Source organism: Stegodyphus dumicola, chromosome 6 (genome assembly GCF_044657685.1).
Source record: "Stegodyphus dumicola isolate Sdum_Otavi_A_Nest chromosome 6, ASM4465768v1".
Classification (NCBI taxonomy): domain Eukaryota; kingdom Metazoa; phylum Arthropoda; class Arachnida; order Araneae; family Eresidae; genus Stegodyphus; species Stegodyphus dumicola.
The window spans coordinates 192,911,978-192,929,819 of NC_140773.1; the positions used below are offsets into that span (position 1 = coordinate 192,911,978).

At 29.8% G+C, this 17,842-nt stretch overlaps 1 protein-coding gene across 1 annotated transcript in view; it reads left to right on the plus strand.

Annotated features, from left to right (window-relative positions):
• The window catches only part of LOC118179510 (U3 small nucleolar RNA-associated protein 14 homolog A), a 121,929-nt gene extending 104,715 nt beyond the window's left edge, over window positions 1–17,214 (plus strand). The window contains exons 15-17 of the mRNA XM_085819293.1: window positions 9,777–9,893; window positions 15,019–15,115; window positions 16,827–17,214. Coding sequence (XP_085675419.1) covers window positions 9,777–9,893; window positions 15,019–15,115; window positions 16,827–17,069 — 457 coding nt within the window. The 3' untranslated portion in view covers window positions 17,070–17,214. The remainder of the gene's footprint in view (window positions 1–9,776; window positions 9,894–15,018; window positions 15,116–16,826) is intronic.
• Window positions 17,215–17,842: the final 628 nt, after the last annotated feature.

Here is a 17,842-nt window from a genome sequence, read left to right on the forward strand (position 1 = left end):
TGAAAAGCTCTTTTATATAAACTAAAGATTTTGCATATTTTAATAAAACATTTGCATATCCTTTTATATTATGAAAAGATTAATTATTTTTTAACTAAAATTGTTGCAAAGAATAATTTGATTTCTTATCTTTATTTGCCAAATAAAATATTGCTTCAGTTGCTTTCACTGACATTGCTACCATTTCTCTTCATTATGAGTTTTTAACAACTTACTCATGTAGACTTTAATTATGATGAAAAATTGGGACTTTCTCATCGTCTCATGGAACAAGCTGTATTTTTTTTTTTTTTTTTTTTTTTTTTTTTTTTTTTTTTTTTTTTTTTTTAAGTATTTTGCTCACTGATGCAGTTTGTTATCAAAAATCATAACATAAAATTGAATTTCTGGAAATAGCAGCATTCAATGACAGTATAGTTTTTGTACCTAGCATAGAAAAAAAAAGAGTACAGTCAAATATCGAAAATCTGCCAACCTGAAATCCACGTTGCCTCTTGGAATTAAACATTCAGTTTATAGGTTCAGGAAACCGCAACATTGAGTACGAAATATCGAAGAAAAAATACTTACCGAATAATGACATCATAATTACAGAATAATAATGAGTTAAAACGGAAATACCAAATTATTGATATAAAAAAGTTAAAAAAATAAGATAAAATAAATAAGTTTTTTCCCTCTAATCTGCATTGAGGTAAAAAAGCAGATGATTCACTCAACTCTTTTTTCAAGTTCACGATTCACGTTGTATTTTCTGAGCTTTGTTATTTCATTTCACAAGATTGTTTGGTGCTGCCTTTTTTTTTTTTTTTTATCTGGATATTTTGTGGATAAATTAAGAATATTTTTAATTTCAACCCTTTTTAATACAATGACAGATAAGAAACGCTCTCATGATTTTACTGCTTGCAACATTGAAAAACGTAAACACGTTGCATTGACGGTAACACAAAAAGTGCAAATTCTGCAAAAGATGGAAGCAGGTGCTACTCCTCGATTTATAGCAGAATGGTATGGAATTGCTACACGATTGTGTATGATATACGGAAAAATAAAGAAAGCTGTTTACAGCAACAGTGATTCTAACAACGGAATCCAAAACCGGAAATCTTTGTACGAGGCGAAATCGTCAAACCTCGATGCTGTGTACGTATAATACAATGAATAATATAATCAATTTATGTATGTAATAATAATTTAATGCATATAATAAATTATTGCAATAATGTATATAATAATTTAATTAAATGTATCTAATACGCCTTATTCATTTTGCACTTTTAGTCCAAATATTATGCTTTATCTTTTCTGTCCTGAAATCCGCACAACCTCTGGTCCCAAGCTTTGCGCATTTCTGGAATTTTACTGTATTTAAATGCCAACATAAAATGGTACATCAAGAAATACCATGTTGTTTCATGGAATCTAGCCTGGCTGAATTTGCGTGGAGAAGAGAAACAAATGATCCATGTAAAAAATCTAATTATATTAAACATTTATTGCTATTCAAAATGAAATTGAGTAAAATTAGTTTTATTTTTCAAATGTGTTTGTAATTTCCATGCTGTTGTAGGCACTTTAGCAGGGTTTATACGATCCTTAAGATTCTTTAAAAGTCCTTAGGTTTTTTGGAATTCATTTTTGGTCCTTAATTTTAAGCAACTGAAATTTCGGTCCATTTTTACTACTGTCATTTTAAGTGTGAATTAACATTATGGAAGAATATTTTTTGTGGTTCACTGACAATTATGGTTATCATTTGAATTTATTCCTATTTCTAATATAAACAGTGTAATATCTGAGTGAAAATTAAGCATTTCAAAATTTTTCTTTCTTTTCTAGTCAACAGATCTTTTACAACTTTTCCCTTTTGGGGATGGGAATTCATTCATTAAATGGTTTTAAATTTGGCAACTTATCAACATTTGGATAATTTAAGATAAATTTCTCTACAAAATTCTCAATTTGGAGATCTGTAAATTTTTCGACTATTTTTTTAGAATATTTTAACGTTAATAAATTTTACCAAAATAATGGTAACATATTGAAATTATATTTAAGAAATAATATTAAAATAAAATATTTTACTTTTTTTCCTGTCATATTATAAATTTACTTTCCATTTTGGTGACTTATTACTGTAATATTTTGAACTGAAAAATAAGTGAGGTAATAAATGCTATAAAGCAAAATTTACAAAACAGTTTTGCAAGCAAAATAGCTATGTAATTATTTTAAAGTGTCTTCTTTTTTATTTTATCATGGTAAGAGTTTTTCTGTATGTAATTGTCTCAAAATTTTCAGGGTGTGCATCAATTTTCTGTGTAAAATTCATTAAATTTTGTTCCCCAAAATACTTCTGTCTTTTTGCTGTGACTAGTGGTAATTTTTCTTTCGGGTTTTAGACATTGCACCTTGGAAAGTTTAGAAGGATTTGAAAGCAAAATTTATAGACCTATGATTCTAGAAGATTACAGAAAAATGTCTTCATGGTATTAGCTCTTAATGGATGGATTTTGCTGAAAAATTGGGATAAATTTCTTGTTTTTTGGAGAACTTTTGGAAGAACTAGGAAAACATAATATATGAATGTTTTGCTTCTGATCCCAGAAGTCTTTTTCTTAACATGATTATTTTCCCTCAGAAATGCTTCTAATCTTGTCACTTGGACAGGTATCTATAGAAAGGAATTTTTTTTTAGTAAAGAAATTGAAAACTAATAATTTAAAAGATTCATCTTATATGTGTCAAAGCACAATTCGCAGGATTGACGTTAAACATTTTCTCATCTGATTCAATCTCTGTGGATCCTGAATTCTGTTGCCTAGTGCCTTCTTAAATTTTACTAGGCAACAAAATCCATGATCCACAGAGATTGTAGTGGCATGTCCTAAATTCTAAAAGTTTTGTCATTTCTAGATTTTGTTGCTTGGTGCATTGCTAAATTCTAAAAATCCTCCCACACTGATTTTGCAACCAGCCCTGACCATATAGCATTTCATATTTATTCATAAGGCCCGTCTACGCCTAGCAATTTTCTTGGTCGACTTTCTGGTAAAGCAGCAATTTTAAGGATCTGCACATGCGCCAAAAATCAGTCATGTTCTCTGCTACGATTTAAGAACTGGTGCTCATTGCTCACTAGCATACGATAAAATCAGAGTCTAGCCAGTAGGATTGATTTGAGTGATCACATGCTTTGTCCCTCATTTTGGCATAATAATATTGGCTGTATTTTATTGAAGCAAAACTCAAATTTTTCAACTGCTAGATTTTTATAGAGAAAATGTTGTGTTGTGGGACATGAGTAATGTAAATTTAAAAAATAAAAAATTAAGGGATTCTCTTATTTTGCTAAGTTTTGTCTTTCCCATTACTTTATATATTCAAATATTTTCTATTCGGGGTGAAAATTATTTTAATTCCTCCAGGAAAAGTTTCCAAAAACTATTAATGATGCCATGTCATGGATACTAGATGAAAATATTCAGAAACTACTTGGAACTATGATCAAATTTATTGAAAAAATTCAGAAAGCAAAATCTCCAGATGAAATATTACGGGCCGGATTTAAAGCAGTGCAGAGTCATTGACTTCACCGAAAATGGGAGTTAATCATGTGACGAAATACATAGCTTTTCCGACAACTTCAGCATGAGCGATCGTAGCCTAATGGTAAAGAGCAAAGCCGGTTTTTCTCCCGAGATCATGGGTTCAATTTCCTAGAGTAATTTTGGACTTTCTGCGCCTGCAAGGATTTTTTAATTTCATTTCTTCATCACTAAATTCGAACTGCATGACTTAAAAACACTTTCTATTTTTTTCGCTTATGGGTATGGTATTTATTGAATTTTAACATTCTTTTTATTTTTCGAATGGCCTTTAGCACGTATTTTAGATCTACTGGTGAAAACTCTTTAGTAGTTTAGTACCAGCTCAAAAGAAAGTTACAAGTCACAAACTCAGTTTTGTGTTAATAGATGTTCAATAATAGGCTTTTTAAGATTTTGCACCTTTATGATATTTCTTATATGAAATGTTTGCACTGAAATTACACTGTTGCTTTCTAATGTAGTAATCTTTATTCTTTATTACTACTTTTTACTCATACTGGTTTGATTTTCATAACATTATTGCCTATTTATTCAGAGTAAAGGTTTGATTTAACCCTTTGAAGGGCACCGGTATATAATATATACCGGTTGTTTGTCAATTTTTTAACCTCCAAAAAAATGCTCATTTTTCTACACCAAAAGCTATAATCTTAAGTGTCTAGTGTTTCCTTTCAATTCTAAATGGTAGCATCACCCTATGAATGCTCAATATTTTGCAGTTATGAAATTAATATACCTCTTTGCAAGGTATCATGTTGGAAGATTGATAAATTCTATTGGAGGGAAAGAAAAAATTCAAAATCTGCAAATATATGATGTACACATGCTGAATCTTATATATTTACTTCATTTTTGTCAGAAATGATAATTAACAGAAGATTATTTATACGATTTTAAAACCGGTATATAATATATACCGGCGCCCACACTGAGGGTACCACGCCAATAGATGGCAGCACCAGTCTTCTCCTTTTATACTCTGTGACATGACAGAATTTCTTTATTATTATAACAGTTTATGATATAATAATTTTTCATGATTAATTTATAAGTTGTTTAGGATTCAATATTATGTTCATGGAGGAATGGGGAGTTTATTGACCCTGCGCTAGGACTGAATACAAGTATATTAGTTTTATTTATTCTTTGTGTACTCAGCTCGAGTTTCATTCGTCTGTGTTTAGCTAAAATTTTTATTTCAGCACTTACCTCTTTCCCAAGAGAAAGACTCATCGATTTCAAAATTGCCATCTGGGATCAAAACTTTACACAATTCTGGGGGTTAAATGTGGCATGTTAGCCCCCAAAAGACACCCGTTGCTTCGTGATTTCCAAAATTCTATAATGCAAGGAAAATGGAAGAGGTGATTGACAACTAATTTGTCATTCGGGAGTTGCGCCTTCTTCCTTTGTGAGGTGTGATAAGATCACACAAAGGGAAAGCTCACTTAAAATGGAAATGTACTTAAGGTCTATCTCATAGCATAATCACAAAAACTGCTGGTTTGAAAGCATGCTTTTATTCTTTAGGGAAATTCTTTGTTAATTTCAGATGAAAGACTAGAGAACACGAGAGAAATCTGCGCTCTGGTTGATACAAATAGGTTGTTTCTGAAATAAATTTTGACAGTTGTTGAAAGAAGGAAAAATATTTCTAAGGCCCGTTTTTAGATGCAAACTAAAATTTATCCAAAAGTTGAAAAGGAGCCGCTATGAAGCCAAAGGGGTTGAAAATCAGAATAAGAGCTTTGAGGTGTATCAAATAATAAAATTGTTTAACGGCGTTTCTTCCTGAACAAAAAGATACATTACAACCTATATTTACAAAAAATAAAAAAGAAACCCTTATGGTCCTTGATGATCTTAAGTGTGTGTGCGTCGAGGGGGGGGGACGATTCTTCGTATCATAGTATGAAGCATGGTTGTTTTTTCACATATTATCTAAAGTATAAAATACAACTTCAAAAATGCAACATACTTTCTCAGCTGAGTCGGCCGTAGTGCTTCATTTTTCAATTTTTTTAATTTTCGGCTGAGTTACATCTGCTTGTAATATTATACTAGTTCAGTTACAGCATGATACGATTTACACTGCAGTGTTATATTTGCTAAATTTTTTTATAAAATAATTTTGAATTTAAATCAAGTTGAAAAGCATTTTACCCATATTTTACATAAGTATGTTCAGCTGGATTGCGTCATCAAAGTGCATAAAAAAACATAAATTTTATTTTTGAAATTCTAAATTTCTGCCAAATTTTTTTTAAGAAAATTGTCTTTAGACTTACATAACTATATTCAAGCACTCACCACTACAGACGCACATCAAAAGTACCCAAAATTAATTTTAAAAACAAAGATTAACAGTTGGCAGCTACCTGGAAAAAAATGTCCTAGAGGGGCGCCGGTATAAAATATATACCGGCTCTCAAAATTCGGGATTTCGCTCTAGATTTTTTTTAAGTCTCAATTTTGTGTCCTTAGGGTCCATAAGTTGTAGTTCATGCAAAATTTTACCACAGTTTAAATTGTTTTATATACCGCCCCTCAAAGGGTTAAAGAACAGTACGTACTTATTTTTTCTGAAACATGGTTATTTTATTATTTCTCTTATTTAAGTGCATAAATAAGAGAGCCAGTAAATGAAATTTTTTTAAAAAAAAGGAGTAATCTGCGCAATCAGTACACAAAGGGAAAGGATAAATTTTTTAAAATTTTGCTGCAAACTAAATTTAGCAAAAAATCAAAATCACACGGCATCATATGTAAATACTTTCCTAATTCCACCGTGTCTTCAATATGCTACTCCCAAAGCAGGGTATTACGCCACTATGAATTTCTTGTCGTTTGACCCAATTTTTGGTCCAAATGCGTTTTCTTCCCCGCCCCCTTTTGCAGCCATACCTAAGTTCGAAATTATAGGTGTTGCTGTAGTAGCAATTTAAAGTAAAATAGTCGTCCATTATTTTGACTGTTTGTCAACACCGTAAGTTTTGTTTATAAATCATATATAGAATGACTCTGTAAAGGGCGGGAATACTTCCTTTCACAGTGATTGGTTGAGTGAATTCCTGTACTAATGAAAAAATCATTCCGTGTGGACAGACAGGCTATCTCAGATATTGTCGCTCGGATAAGTCGGCTGTGAAAATCGCTATGTGTAGACTTGCCTTTAGTGTTTATATTATTAAAATAAAATAAAATTAGCAGCTTCTTTTATACATTCTAAATAATGTAGTTTTTAGAATAACAGAAATCTTTAAATAAAAAAATTCTAGAGTGAAGTGGAAACTTTTTGAGGAAAGACATAAAGAGATACTTATTACATATTTGCATAAAGTATACTTACATACATAAAGAGATACTTATTCTTCAAAGATATGTACAGTTATTGTGATGTAAAATGACCAGTTGTTTATAATTTCAGCCTTTGTTACAACTTCTTTCCATTTCCTCACCAAAATGCAAATCAGTTAGATAGTATGCAAACTGAAGTTTTTGGATTACCTACAAGAGTGGTGATCCATGGCAGAAAGTGAAATCCTCAATGCTAGTTAAATCTTAGGGGAAAATTCTATCGGACTTGAGAAAACATTAAAGTTTTTTAGGTTTTGATATAGATACAGAAGTGCTACCAGCTTATCTTGCTCAGATTGCAAATAGTGTATCTGGTGGTGAACATATTGGTGAAGAAATGGCTTTCTGAATGGCTGAAATGTGATTGCAACTTGCCCTTATTTGAAACCCACACTGATGAGCAAATTGTTAGTTGTATGGGGGGGGAGAGAAATAACAAGTGATAGCGAAGGGGAGGAATGGGGAGGTGGGGAGCAATCTGCTGATGATAAAGTCACACATGGAGCTACTTTATCATGTTGAGTGCCTTCTGGACTACTTGGAAGGACAAGAAGATAGTCTGCTTACTGACCAAATGACACTATGCAAGATAAGGTCATTGATCTTAAGCCAGCTCAGCAAAGGAACAGAAAGTTCTGACTGACTTTTTACATGAATTTGTCAGCATGATAACGTTTTCTTTTCTTTTTTTGGCATGTTTTTACTGTAGTGTAATTTTTGTTTGTCGAGAAAGTTGATTTGAAACTTTATTAAACCACAGTTCCGGAAAATACTGTACAGGTAAATTGCCTTGTAGCATATTTCTTTGCATATATTATAGTTATTTATCTTGACTTTTTTACTGCCTTTGGATAAACCATGCATATCTTTCCCTATATTATCCCAGTAAATTGGGAGTTGATTATATTTTGCACTCAATCGGGGAAGATTATGCTGACTGTCCTTTCAGGTCAGCAACAAATAATATTGGAGTATTATATCCTGGAGAGGGGGAAACAATTACTAGTGCAAATACACATATCTTCTGAAGAATCATTAACATAAATCAATTAATTAATCTATAAATTATCAGTTAAAAAAGTAAGATTTTCATTTGACTCTCTCTTGTAATTTTTTCTCTCTCCTTCTTTGCAGCGATAACATTTTTAAACTGTTCTGTCATTTTGTGCATGCTAATATATTTGGTTGTTTGTTTTTCATTAATTCTACTTTTGAGTTCTTTATATTCTATCACTGCCAGAATTGCATTAGCTTATGTACAAAGATGCTTGTGAAAGAAGGAAACAGTTTAAATGAAGGTCAAAATTTATAAATAAAAATGCAAACAGATATACTGAATGTTGCCTTTCTCTGTGTGCTTTATAATCAGTCAGTGATTAATTTCTCTCCAGATCCTCTAATTGTAAACAGTTTTCCCCCCTTAATCATCTGAGTGGCTCAGGTTTTTGGATCTGTCACGAAGACGTGTATTTATGCAGCATTTATTAGCTAAATTTATATAATTACTTATTTTAGCCTCTATTTTCATAAACTTAAATTCATTAAGATAACATTTACATTATTAAAGAAAGTAAGAAAGCAAAATATCTTATGTTACAAGCTAATATTTATCAAGTAACAAAAATCTCTTGACCAGATAAAGCCGGTCATACCGCTCAGAGGGTTAAGTATCATTTGTTCCAAGATTAGCAAATATTCTGAATAACAAAATATATGCAGTATTTTGTCATGCCCTTAAAATAGCTTTTGAATACTTTTGTATATTGTGTCTCTCTAGTATGTATATCTATCATGTGATGTGCATATACTGTATTTGCATCAAAATTATAAAAGTTAATGATTATATATAAAAATGATAAATATGAAAAATTTTTAATTTTTTTACATGGTTTACCTTCCTCCCTCTTTTTTTTTTTTTTTTTTTTACCAGATATGGTCATTTGTCAGATACTTTTTCCTGTTTGCCAAAATGGAGAAAAGTATCTAACAAATAACCATACCAACTGAAGATTTAAACCTATACAGTACAAAGTCCGTAATCCGGACTCGTTGGGGCGATTCAGGATTAGGGGTTTTTCCGGATTATAGATCATCAATTTAAATCTGGTAAGATGGCATGCAGAAATGATACAATTAAAAATATGAAATCATAGTTTATGAAATAAAGAATAATTATGATCTAAACGGTATCAAAATTTACAAAAAAAAAGGTTAATATTTGTTTACTTTATTAAACATTTCTTTCAATGTAAGTTGTTTAAGATGCTTCCACAAAAAATTCAAAAAGTTCCTTTTCCTTGTGTCATATATAGTGGACTTTCCAATGCCATACTTCTCGCATAATTTTGAGGCGGATAGGCCTTTATCCATTTTTTGCAGTAATTCCACTTTTTGTTTAATGGCCATCAAAACATGCTTTTGCTTTGTAGATCCTTTGGCAGCTTCAGAATTGGAAACTCTGTTTGACATAATTGAAAGTTCAAGCTTAATTTTTATAAAATTGTTCTAACAGTCTGCAAAAAATAATAAACCGGATCCAATTAGAAGATTAAGAAACAGCGCAATCTGCAACATTAACTGAAATGCCTTAGATAATTTTAGCCTAGCTTATACCGTCCGTTATGCATTAAACGTGCATGCGCATAAAGTTTGTAGCTTTGAGGTCCGGATTATGGATATCTGGATTACAGATTTTGTACTGTATTTATTAAAAACACATTCAATTCATATTTTTCTGACAACATTTTTATCTCATTTTTATACTTACTATATTTCTTTATCGGTAATTGAAATGATATCTGACAGGGAAGAAAAAAAGGCTGCAGAGAAAGCAAATAGACCTGAAGGTATAGATCTCTTCTTACCAGGATGGGGATCTTGGGGTGGCCCAGGCATCAAGCCATCTAAAAGGAAAAGGCAGCGGTAAGTTGTCTTTATTTCTGTCAACACTAAAAAAAAGTTCACTTTTCCTTTTTTGAGGATAAATTTAAAATTTGTGCAGAAATTAAGCAAAAACTGCATTTTTATTTAAATCAAACCACTGTATGAAGAGATGAATTTGCTGAAATGAAATTCTAGTGAAGCTTTGGAAAGCTTATTAATCTTAAAGTATTTGCAGTTAAGGGGGAAAACTCCAATTTTAATGCTAATAGGAAATTAATAAACTGGTATTTGGAAGTTCAAGGCTTAACCTTTTAACTGTCAAGTTATTTTGATGATTTGGGTACACAAATTGTCAAATTTTTTTATTGGAAAAATCAAATGTTTAGTACAAAATAAAATATACTTAAGTAGTTAAAAATTGATATTTTGAAGTACATGGGTAAAATTTTTAAAGTTTTGTAGCCACCGCATATTTGCCTGAGGTGGCTGCCACTCAACATGGCATTTGTAAAGTTCACTTCTAGTGGAGCATTATTTTCTAAAAATTAAAAAAATTAATTTTTTTCTAAAAAATAAATAAATGAAAAAATAAATAAATAAAAGTGAATACCTATTAGTAGTTCTGTAATTCAGTCTTGTGTGGTACAACTGGAAACACTTTTCCAAGCACAAACCAACTCCACAATCACTACACCAGAATTGTGTTTCCTTCCTTATCTTTTTCCCATTTTTATCCTTTTTCAAACAACACACTTTGCACTGTCTTGTAGGCTCATGTTTCGCAGGAGTAGGAGGAATGTGGAAAATAAAATGTCGTTCAGTAAGACGGGCAGGGTTATATATTGTAGATGGTCTGCCAACATTCTTTTGTCCAGAAGCTTCATCATCATATTTATGTAAAAGCTCTTCTACAACTTGGATTCGAAATTCTAAAAATGTAATACGTTTCCCAACTACATTTTTATAGAGCAAATATGAGTTCCAGAGTACTTTGTCTAGTAAATGTAAAAATATCTTTTTATTATATTGGGTGGTGTAGATCGCTACGATCAGGAAATATCCTTTCATCCAACAATCCTTTAAGGATTGTTGGATGAAAGGATATTTCCTGATCATAGCAATCTACACCACCCATAGTCACACACTGTAGTCAGAAACAGTCTTCGGCTTGAGTATATCTTCATTTTTTTTTTATTTTTGAGGCTAACCATGGAAGTTTCATGAATACTGCTCATTAAACACACATCCTTCATCTTCGGTTGAAGAATCGAAGTCATCTATATGACTGGACGCCATTTTACAACAAAAAGATCCCGTGCACTCTGAACCAAAGAACTTATAACCTCTAACCTTTGAAATCTTCAATAAAGTGCTGTCATCTATTGACTTGAGCGCACATTAACTTTTTCTGAAATACAGTCCGGTTTGACAAAGAGATGAAGCCGAAATAAATGTCTCCCGATATATATTCGAGTATAACAATACGATGCACTCAAAAAAAAATTACCCTAAGTAATACTCGGGCGTAACATTTTTGAACAAATCTCGGGCATGACAGTTAAAAGGTTAAGCATAAATGAGTGTTTGTCTACTATGTCTCTTTTTGTGATTTTCTGTTAATACCAAAATTTTTCATTTGAATTATGTGCATTATATCTAATTCATCAAATATTTCAAGTACAAATTATGGTTTGAATCTCATGTATCACATTTTTATTAACCTATAATGGTAAAATTGGATAGTCTAGTCAAAGCTTTTGATGTAGAATGACGTATAATGAAGATATTTTTAATTACTACTCTATTATCTCTAAACAGCATTTGGTGTAGCATAGCTAGGAATGATATTCTTCAAGTGTTATAGTTTTATAAAAACTCTGGGGAGAAGTTTATGATATTTATTAGTGATTCTGGTCATATAAGTACTTCCTGATGATAGTCATAATTTTCTCTGATTTCTTGGAATAGTCATGTAGTCACCAAGCATGTAATTCATTCATGAAAATGATTTTTGATGTTGAATTTTAGTATTCTGTTTTATAGAATATTCTTGTCATTTTGGTCATTGTTTTGTCTTTTTCTAAACTTTAATATTTGTACTTTTTAGTAATATTATATGGGCTAGATATCCAGAAATAAAAAATAGTTTTTCCAAGATGTGCTTTTGTATTTTCAGAGTCATTAATACATGTTTGTCATTATTGGGGTATGAAATAATAATAATCTGAGTGAATAAATGATTAGAATATTATAAAATGGTAATTAAAAATAACTTTTGCCAAATTGACTTAGTACTTTTATTGCCAATTTAAATGAATATGTCTATCTTCTGAAAAAGAATTATATCTTCGTATTGCCTTCTGCTGACCCCCTGTCAAAAATTACTTACAGAATATGAATTTTACATTGCAGAGAAGAAAGGAGCGGGATCTTTCGATTAATTTCCATTTTATTAAATAATTTAAATATTTAAACAGCTGCTTGAATTCTACATGACCAAATCAATGAAATGAATTCGTGCTTACTAATTCTATTTTGAAAAGTATATCTCACCACATTATATATTCATCTATTTTTAATGTTTTGTAGCATAAGGAAGCATTTAATTCTAAGCAGCATTTTCATTCTGTTTATGAAATGAGCTTGACTGAAGATTGTTTGGATTTACATCAGATGGTATCTCTTCACTTATTTTACATAGAGATATCTAATTTAGTAGCTAGCTAAGAATTATAGATAAAATAAACTTTTATATATCCCAGATATGTATTCTTTTTTCTTTCTCTCTCTTTTATTATTATTATTAATATTATTTAAATTATCAATCTTATGTAAAAAATAAATTTTCCAATGCTGCTTTTTTTAAATCCCTTTTACTTCCTTGTACGAAGCAAAGGAAGTATTGTAATTGTGAAAAATTTCAGGTATCATGTTTCAACAAAAATATCCATTTTAACAGCTCTTGAATCCATTTGAAGGATGTTTTTGTTTGACTTCTGTATGTACAGACAGAATAAAGGACTCTTTTCCAAAATGGATTCAGAAGATATTTCTTTATGTGATGTTTATCTCATATAATTGAAAAATGAGTAGCCTCAGAACGTTGAAATTTTGTATATAGAACTGCTATAACATGTAGTTGTGCACCTATCTTTTTTGGTTGTATTCGGCCGTACCAATAAAGTTGTAGAGAAACTAAAGGAAATTGCATCCTAGGAAATTCAAAGTGAAATTTGGAATGCAAAAGTGTACTATTGTGGTAAGATTTGGGAATGAAAAAGAATTACTTTTTAGAAAGTTAATGTGCATTATTGTGGAAATAATAATTAATTAGAATTAATAAAAATACAGCAGTCTCAATTAAAATGCAGAACAGAAGAATTATTGCTGATTTCATGGAAAGATCCCAACTTCTCAAGGGGAATTGGAATCTACCATATAACCATCAATTCATGAAAAGTACTTTTCATCATGTCACAAATCCCTAAAAAATTTCCTTTAATATCTCATTTTAATATATTCAAATTTCATCTTTTCTTTTGGACCATGAGATAATTCCCTGAATCATGGACAGACTATTATAAATAATAAAATTCAAAAATAAAGCCGTCATACAGAACAATACTTAAAACCAAAAATAAAAAAATGGAATAATAATAGAGAAAACTGAAATAAAAAGCAAATGCAAAGGAAAAAAGAAATTAATTCGTCATAAATATAGTTTAAAACTTTTACAAAAAAGGTCAAAAGTAATTTTAGTCTCTACTTACATTTTACCCCAACGAAAGGAAGTTCAAAATGGCGCCAATAGAGAATTAAACATGAGATGCCTCGGGTTACCAAATTAAAGCAGGAGAGGATCCATTATATATTAAATTGTCAACAGTTTGGCTGGATTTAAGACCAGAAAGGACGCCAATGTCGAATTTTCTTCCAAGATGGCAGTACAGCAAACAGAACAGAAAAATTATTTATAACTGCATAATTAAGAAAGCAGAGTAGAATTTTTTATTGCATCAGAATTATCATTTATATGCTTGTAAGTGTTAGCAACATTTTAAAATTTGTTTGATCAAAAGATTGTTGAACTTAAAACTCTTTAGGTCAGTTTTAAATGTTTTTAGTTTTAGTTTTTAGTTTAGGGAGTTTAAGGTCAGAATGTTGTGTTAAGAAGCTCATGCTCATAGGAATTCCATTTACTTATTTAAAAATGGTGTTATAAAATTTAATATAGTTGTTAAACAATGTGCATTTGAGGTAAGTTATCCATTTATCTATTGTAATTTATTTGCATACCCACTTTGTTGCCCACTCATTGAGCTGAGGTTTTTTTTATTCCCATAAGTTAGTAAATTTTACTTTTTTTTTTTTTTTTTTTTTCCCTTTAAAAGTGATTGAATTATGTTGTTCTTGTGTTCTACTTTAGTTAGTGTGCATGCGATAGTTGTAAAATTGTCAACAATTTAAAAGTTGTTTAAGTGATACTAAGCCTAACAAAGTTGCTATTTGTTTACATTTAAAACTCTTAGTTGAATAGTGTATTAAGGCAGTTTGTGCACCAAATTCAATGCCTTTTCGCCATATGGGACTAAAAGTAAATTTTCAATTTTGTGCACCAAAAAATCTGTGTTCCTGCTGCTGGTCATATTGCTTGTTTTTGCATAGAAACTCTAATTGTAAATTTTAATTGTAAAAATTTTTTAAACTGTTTTTAACTGTATGGGGTGTTTTATGTCTTCTGTGTTTTATAATTTCTGATAAAAATGTTTTTTTTTTATTTATTATTTTATTTTTTTTTTTTTTTTTTATTTTTGCCTTGCCGTGAAGTGAGAACTGAGTTAATTGAATGAGAAATATTTCTATCTCTAGTGAAATTTAGGGAACTAAGTTTAAATGAAATACAGCAAAAAATGTATATAATTTAATAGGTCATACAAGTTTTGATGTTCTGACAGTTCTATGGTGTCCACATCAGATTTTTTATTCTATGAGAAGGTGAAAAGAGAGGTTAAACATCAGATTTTTCATGTGTTTATTATGAAACAAAAGCTTTGTAATTATTGAGTAGACTGTTATAAAAAGAGTTTATTTTAACAGATTTCCAATAAACTTCATAGAATTTGTATTTTATTAAAAAGTTTAGCATTTATCTCCCTTGTGGTAGGTTTTTCATAAAGGCTTCAGAACCACCTCCAAAAAAGAATACTCTTGGAAATGTTATAATAAATGAGGATAAAGACAAAAAGGCAGCTGGGCATCAGGTATAGTAATATTATGTATTTTAATGGCTTTTTTTTTTTTTTTTTTTTTTTTTTTTTTTTTTTTCCCAGTTAATACTTACATAGAATTTTATGCTTAACTTTTTCTCATTTAAAAATGAGATTAAGCTTTGATTGGCTGAATCGCTGAGGTGAAATTGTGCTTGTTAGTTTTGTTCTGACAAATGTCTTATTGTGCTATACGTTCATCCATCTGTAATGAGTGTGTGTGTGCAATTACATAATGTTTGCATAAAAATTATTATATGATTATATATGCTACTTAGTTATTCTCGTACATTAAAATATACAAAATTTTGTGTGTTTCAAATGAATGTAAAATTATTACATAAAAGCCTTTTTATAATATTTTGTGTTTTTTTATATGTAACAATTTCTTCATAAGAATTTTATTAATGACACAAAAATGTGTCAGTGACAAAAACACAGTGCTGAATTAGCAGAAATGTTAGTGAACATTATTTTATTAGAAATTGCAAATTTACTAATTACAAAAGAAATGAGTTTTTTTTTTAAAGCACCTTAAGCATAGAGCTTGTTTTGATTTAAAAAAATATACCATGTTTTTTTGTGCAATAGTCGTGCTTTTTTTCTATTATGAAAGTCTAGGTGCAACTATTTATGCGGGGAAATCTACTACACAATATTGTACACTTATGATGATTTTGTCTGCTTCAAAATGGGGGTGCAGCTATCATGTGAGTAAACATGGTAGTATGCAAAGTAGGTAAATTAGAATGCCTGTTTTTGATTGGAAGAAGTTTGAAAGATGCAGAGTATTTTATCTATTCCAAAAGATAAAGATGGAGATGTGATATTTATGTCATTTTTGTCTGTAGTAAGTTAAGGGAAACGATATGAATTTTGCATTAAAAAAGAAGTTTATATGAATAATAAGTCATGCATAGCAGATAGAATGATGCATGAATAAGTAAAATAAATTGACTTTTTCATTTAAATTTTGAGAAGGAAATTCCAACTCCTGTGTGAAGTGTTGTTTGTTAACTTTAACAATTTGTCACAAGAGCACCAAGTTATGAAATTCTTTCTTTAATAAAGAAGAAATCAATTTTATTAAAGTATATAGTAATGTATGGGGTACTTTTTGTGTAATTATACTTGGATTTTCATTATAAGTATAGAATTACTGGTGTTGTACTTTATTTTAAAAACTAAGAATGAGTTATAGTGTTATAAGGTAGTGGTTACCAGAGTGTTAAGTCTTGTTTTAGTTAGTTAAAAAATGTTTTGAACTTTTGTTTTGTTAATTTGTTTTTTTAATTATTTGTATTGTTAACTAACTAATATTTATTAATTGTTTTCATAATATATTTATTAATAAAGATCTTTTTTCTTTCCCTTATTTCTTTAATTATGCTTATACTGAAAAAAAAAAAAAATCATAATAAATTGAGGTCATAATTTGTAATGTGGATCATGATAAATTGAAATTCTGTACATCTGAATTGAAACTTAAAATGCTCTGGAAACATTGTTTTAGGATTGATTTCAATGGCAGCATGATTAAGGAAGTTGCATGCTATAAAAAATAATTTTCTGTAGAAAACATATTTACAATTAGTTAAGTTTTTTAATGGATATTTGTAGCAGATGTGTGTGTTCTTTTATTCTCTTAAGGTTTTATGGTTTTAAATAACTGTGTTTTAATTCTATGCATCTCTTTTAAATTTAGGTCAGCAATTTACCATTTCCATTTTCAAATATTCATCAGTTTGAAAGTTACATTCGTCAGCCAATTGGGCATACTTGGAATCCACAAAGCAGCTTCCAAAATCTTGTAGCACCTAAAGTTGTTACGAAATCGGGCAAAATTATTGATCCTATAGATGTGGAAGATGTTGTATTAGAAAAAAGGACTAAACAGCCAGCAGTTAAGAAATTTAAGAAAAAAGTGCATGAGATTAAGGCTTTTTAAAAAAACTTTTTTTGTAAATAAATATTACATTGTTAAATGTTCTATTTTTTCAACTAATAATACATTCATTAAAATTAAATGTTCTTACTGCTGATAGATGAAATTTCTTTGTTGTGTGAATATAATAAAAAGGCTGCCTATAAGACACATTTCATCTTATATGTCGCAGTAATTTAAATGATTGAAAATTGAACTCTAAGGTATTTATTATTTCTTCTATAAAAGAAAAAGAAACTTAGTAACACTTTATAATGTAATTTTTGGACAACATTTGAAATCCCAAGATAAATAGAATATGAAAATATTGTTTTGAAAGTGTTGAAATTTATAGAATGCTGTATATTTTGAAAGTTGTATTCTCTTTGTTTAATATATGCTGTAAAAAAATCAGTAATATAAAGCTTGCAAAGTTATGCTGACAGTCTCTGACACATGAGGTTAATTTCAGATTTGCACCTTTATCACTTTCATATTTAGTTTAGTACTATATATCACTTTTGTACTCCTCTCGTTTTTTACTTATGAAACATGCCTTTTTTTATCCCAAGGTTTGCATTTCATAGCTTTTATGTCTGGTCTTCTAAACTAAGGTTTTATTTATTTTTTTTTTTTTTCCTTTTCTGGTAGAAAAAAGAAAGAAAAAAAAGGAACTTTTCATTGATTATGTTTTAAAAATAGCAGACTACCAATGGCTGAGTAGTTAAGACCACTGAATGCTGGTAGTTCGAACCCATGTAAATGAGCTTGCTGATTGGTTAGTTTTCATGGTTTTC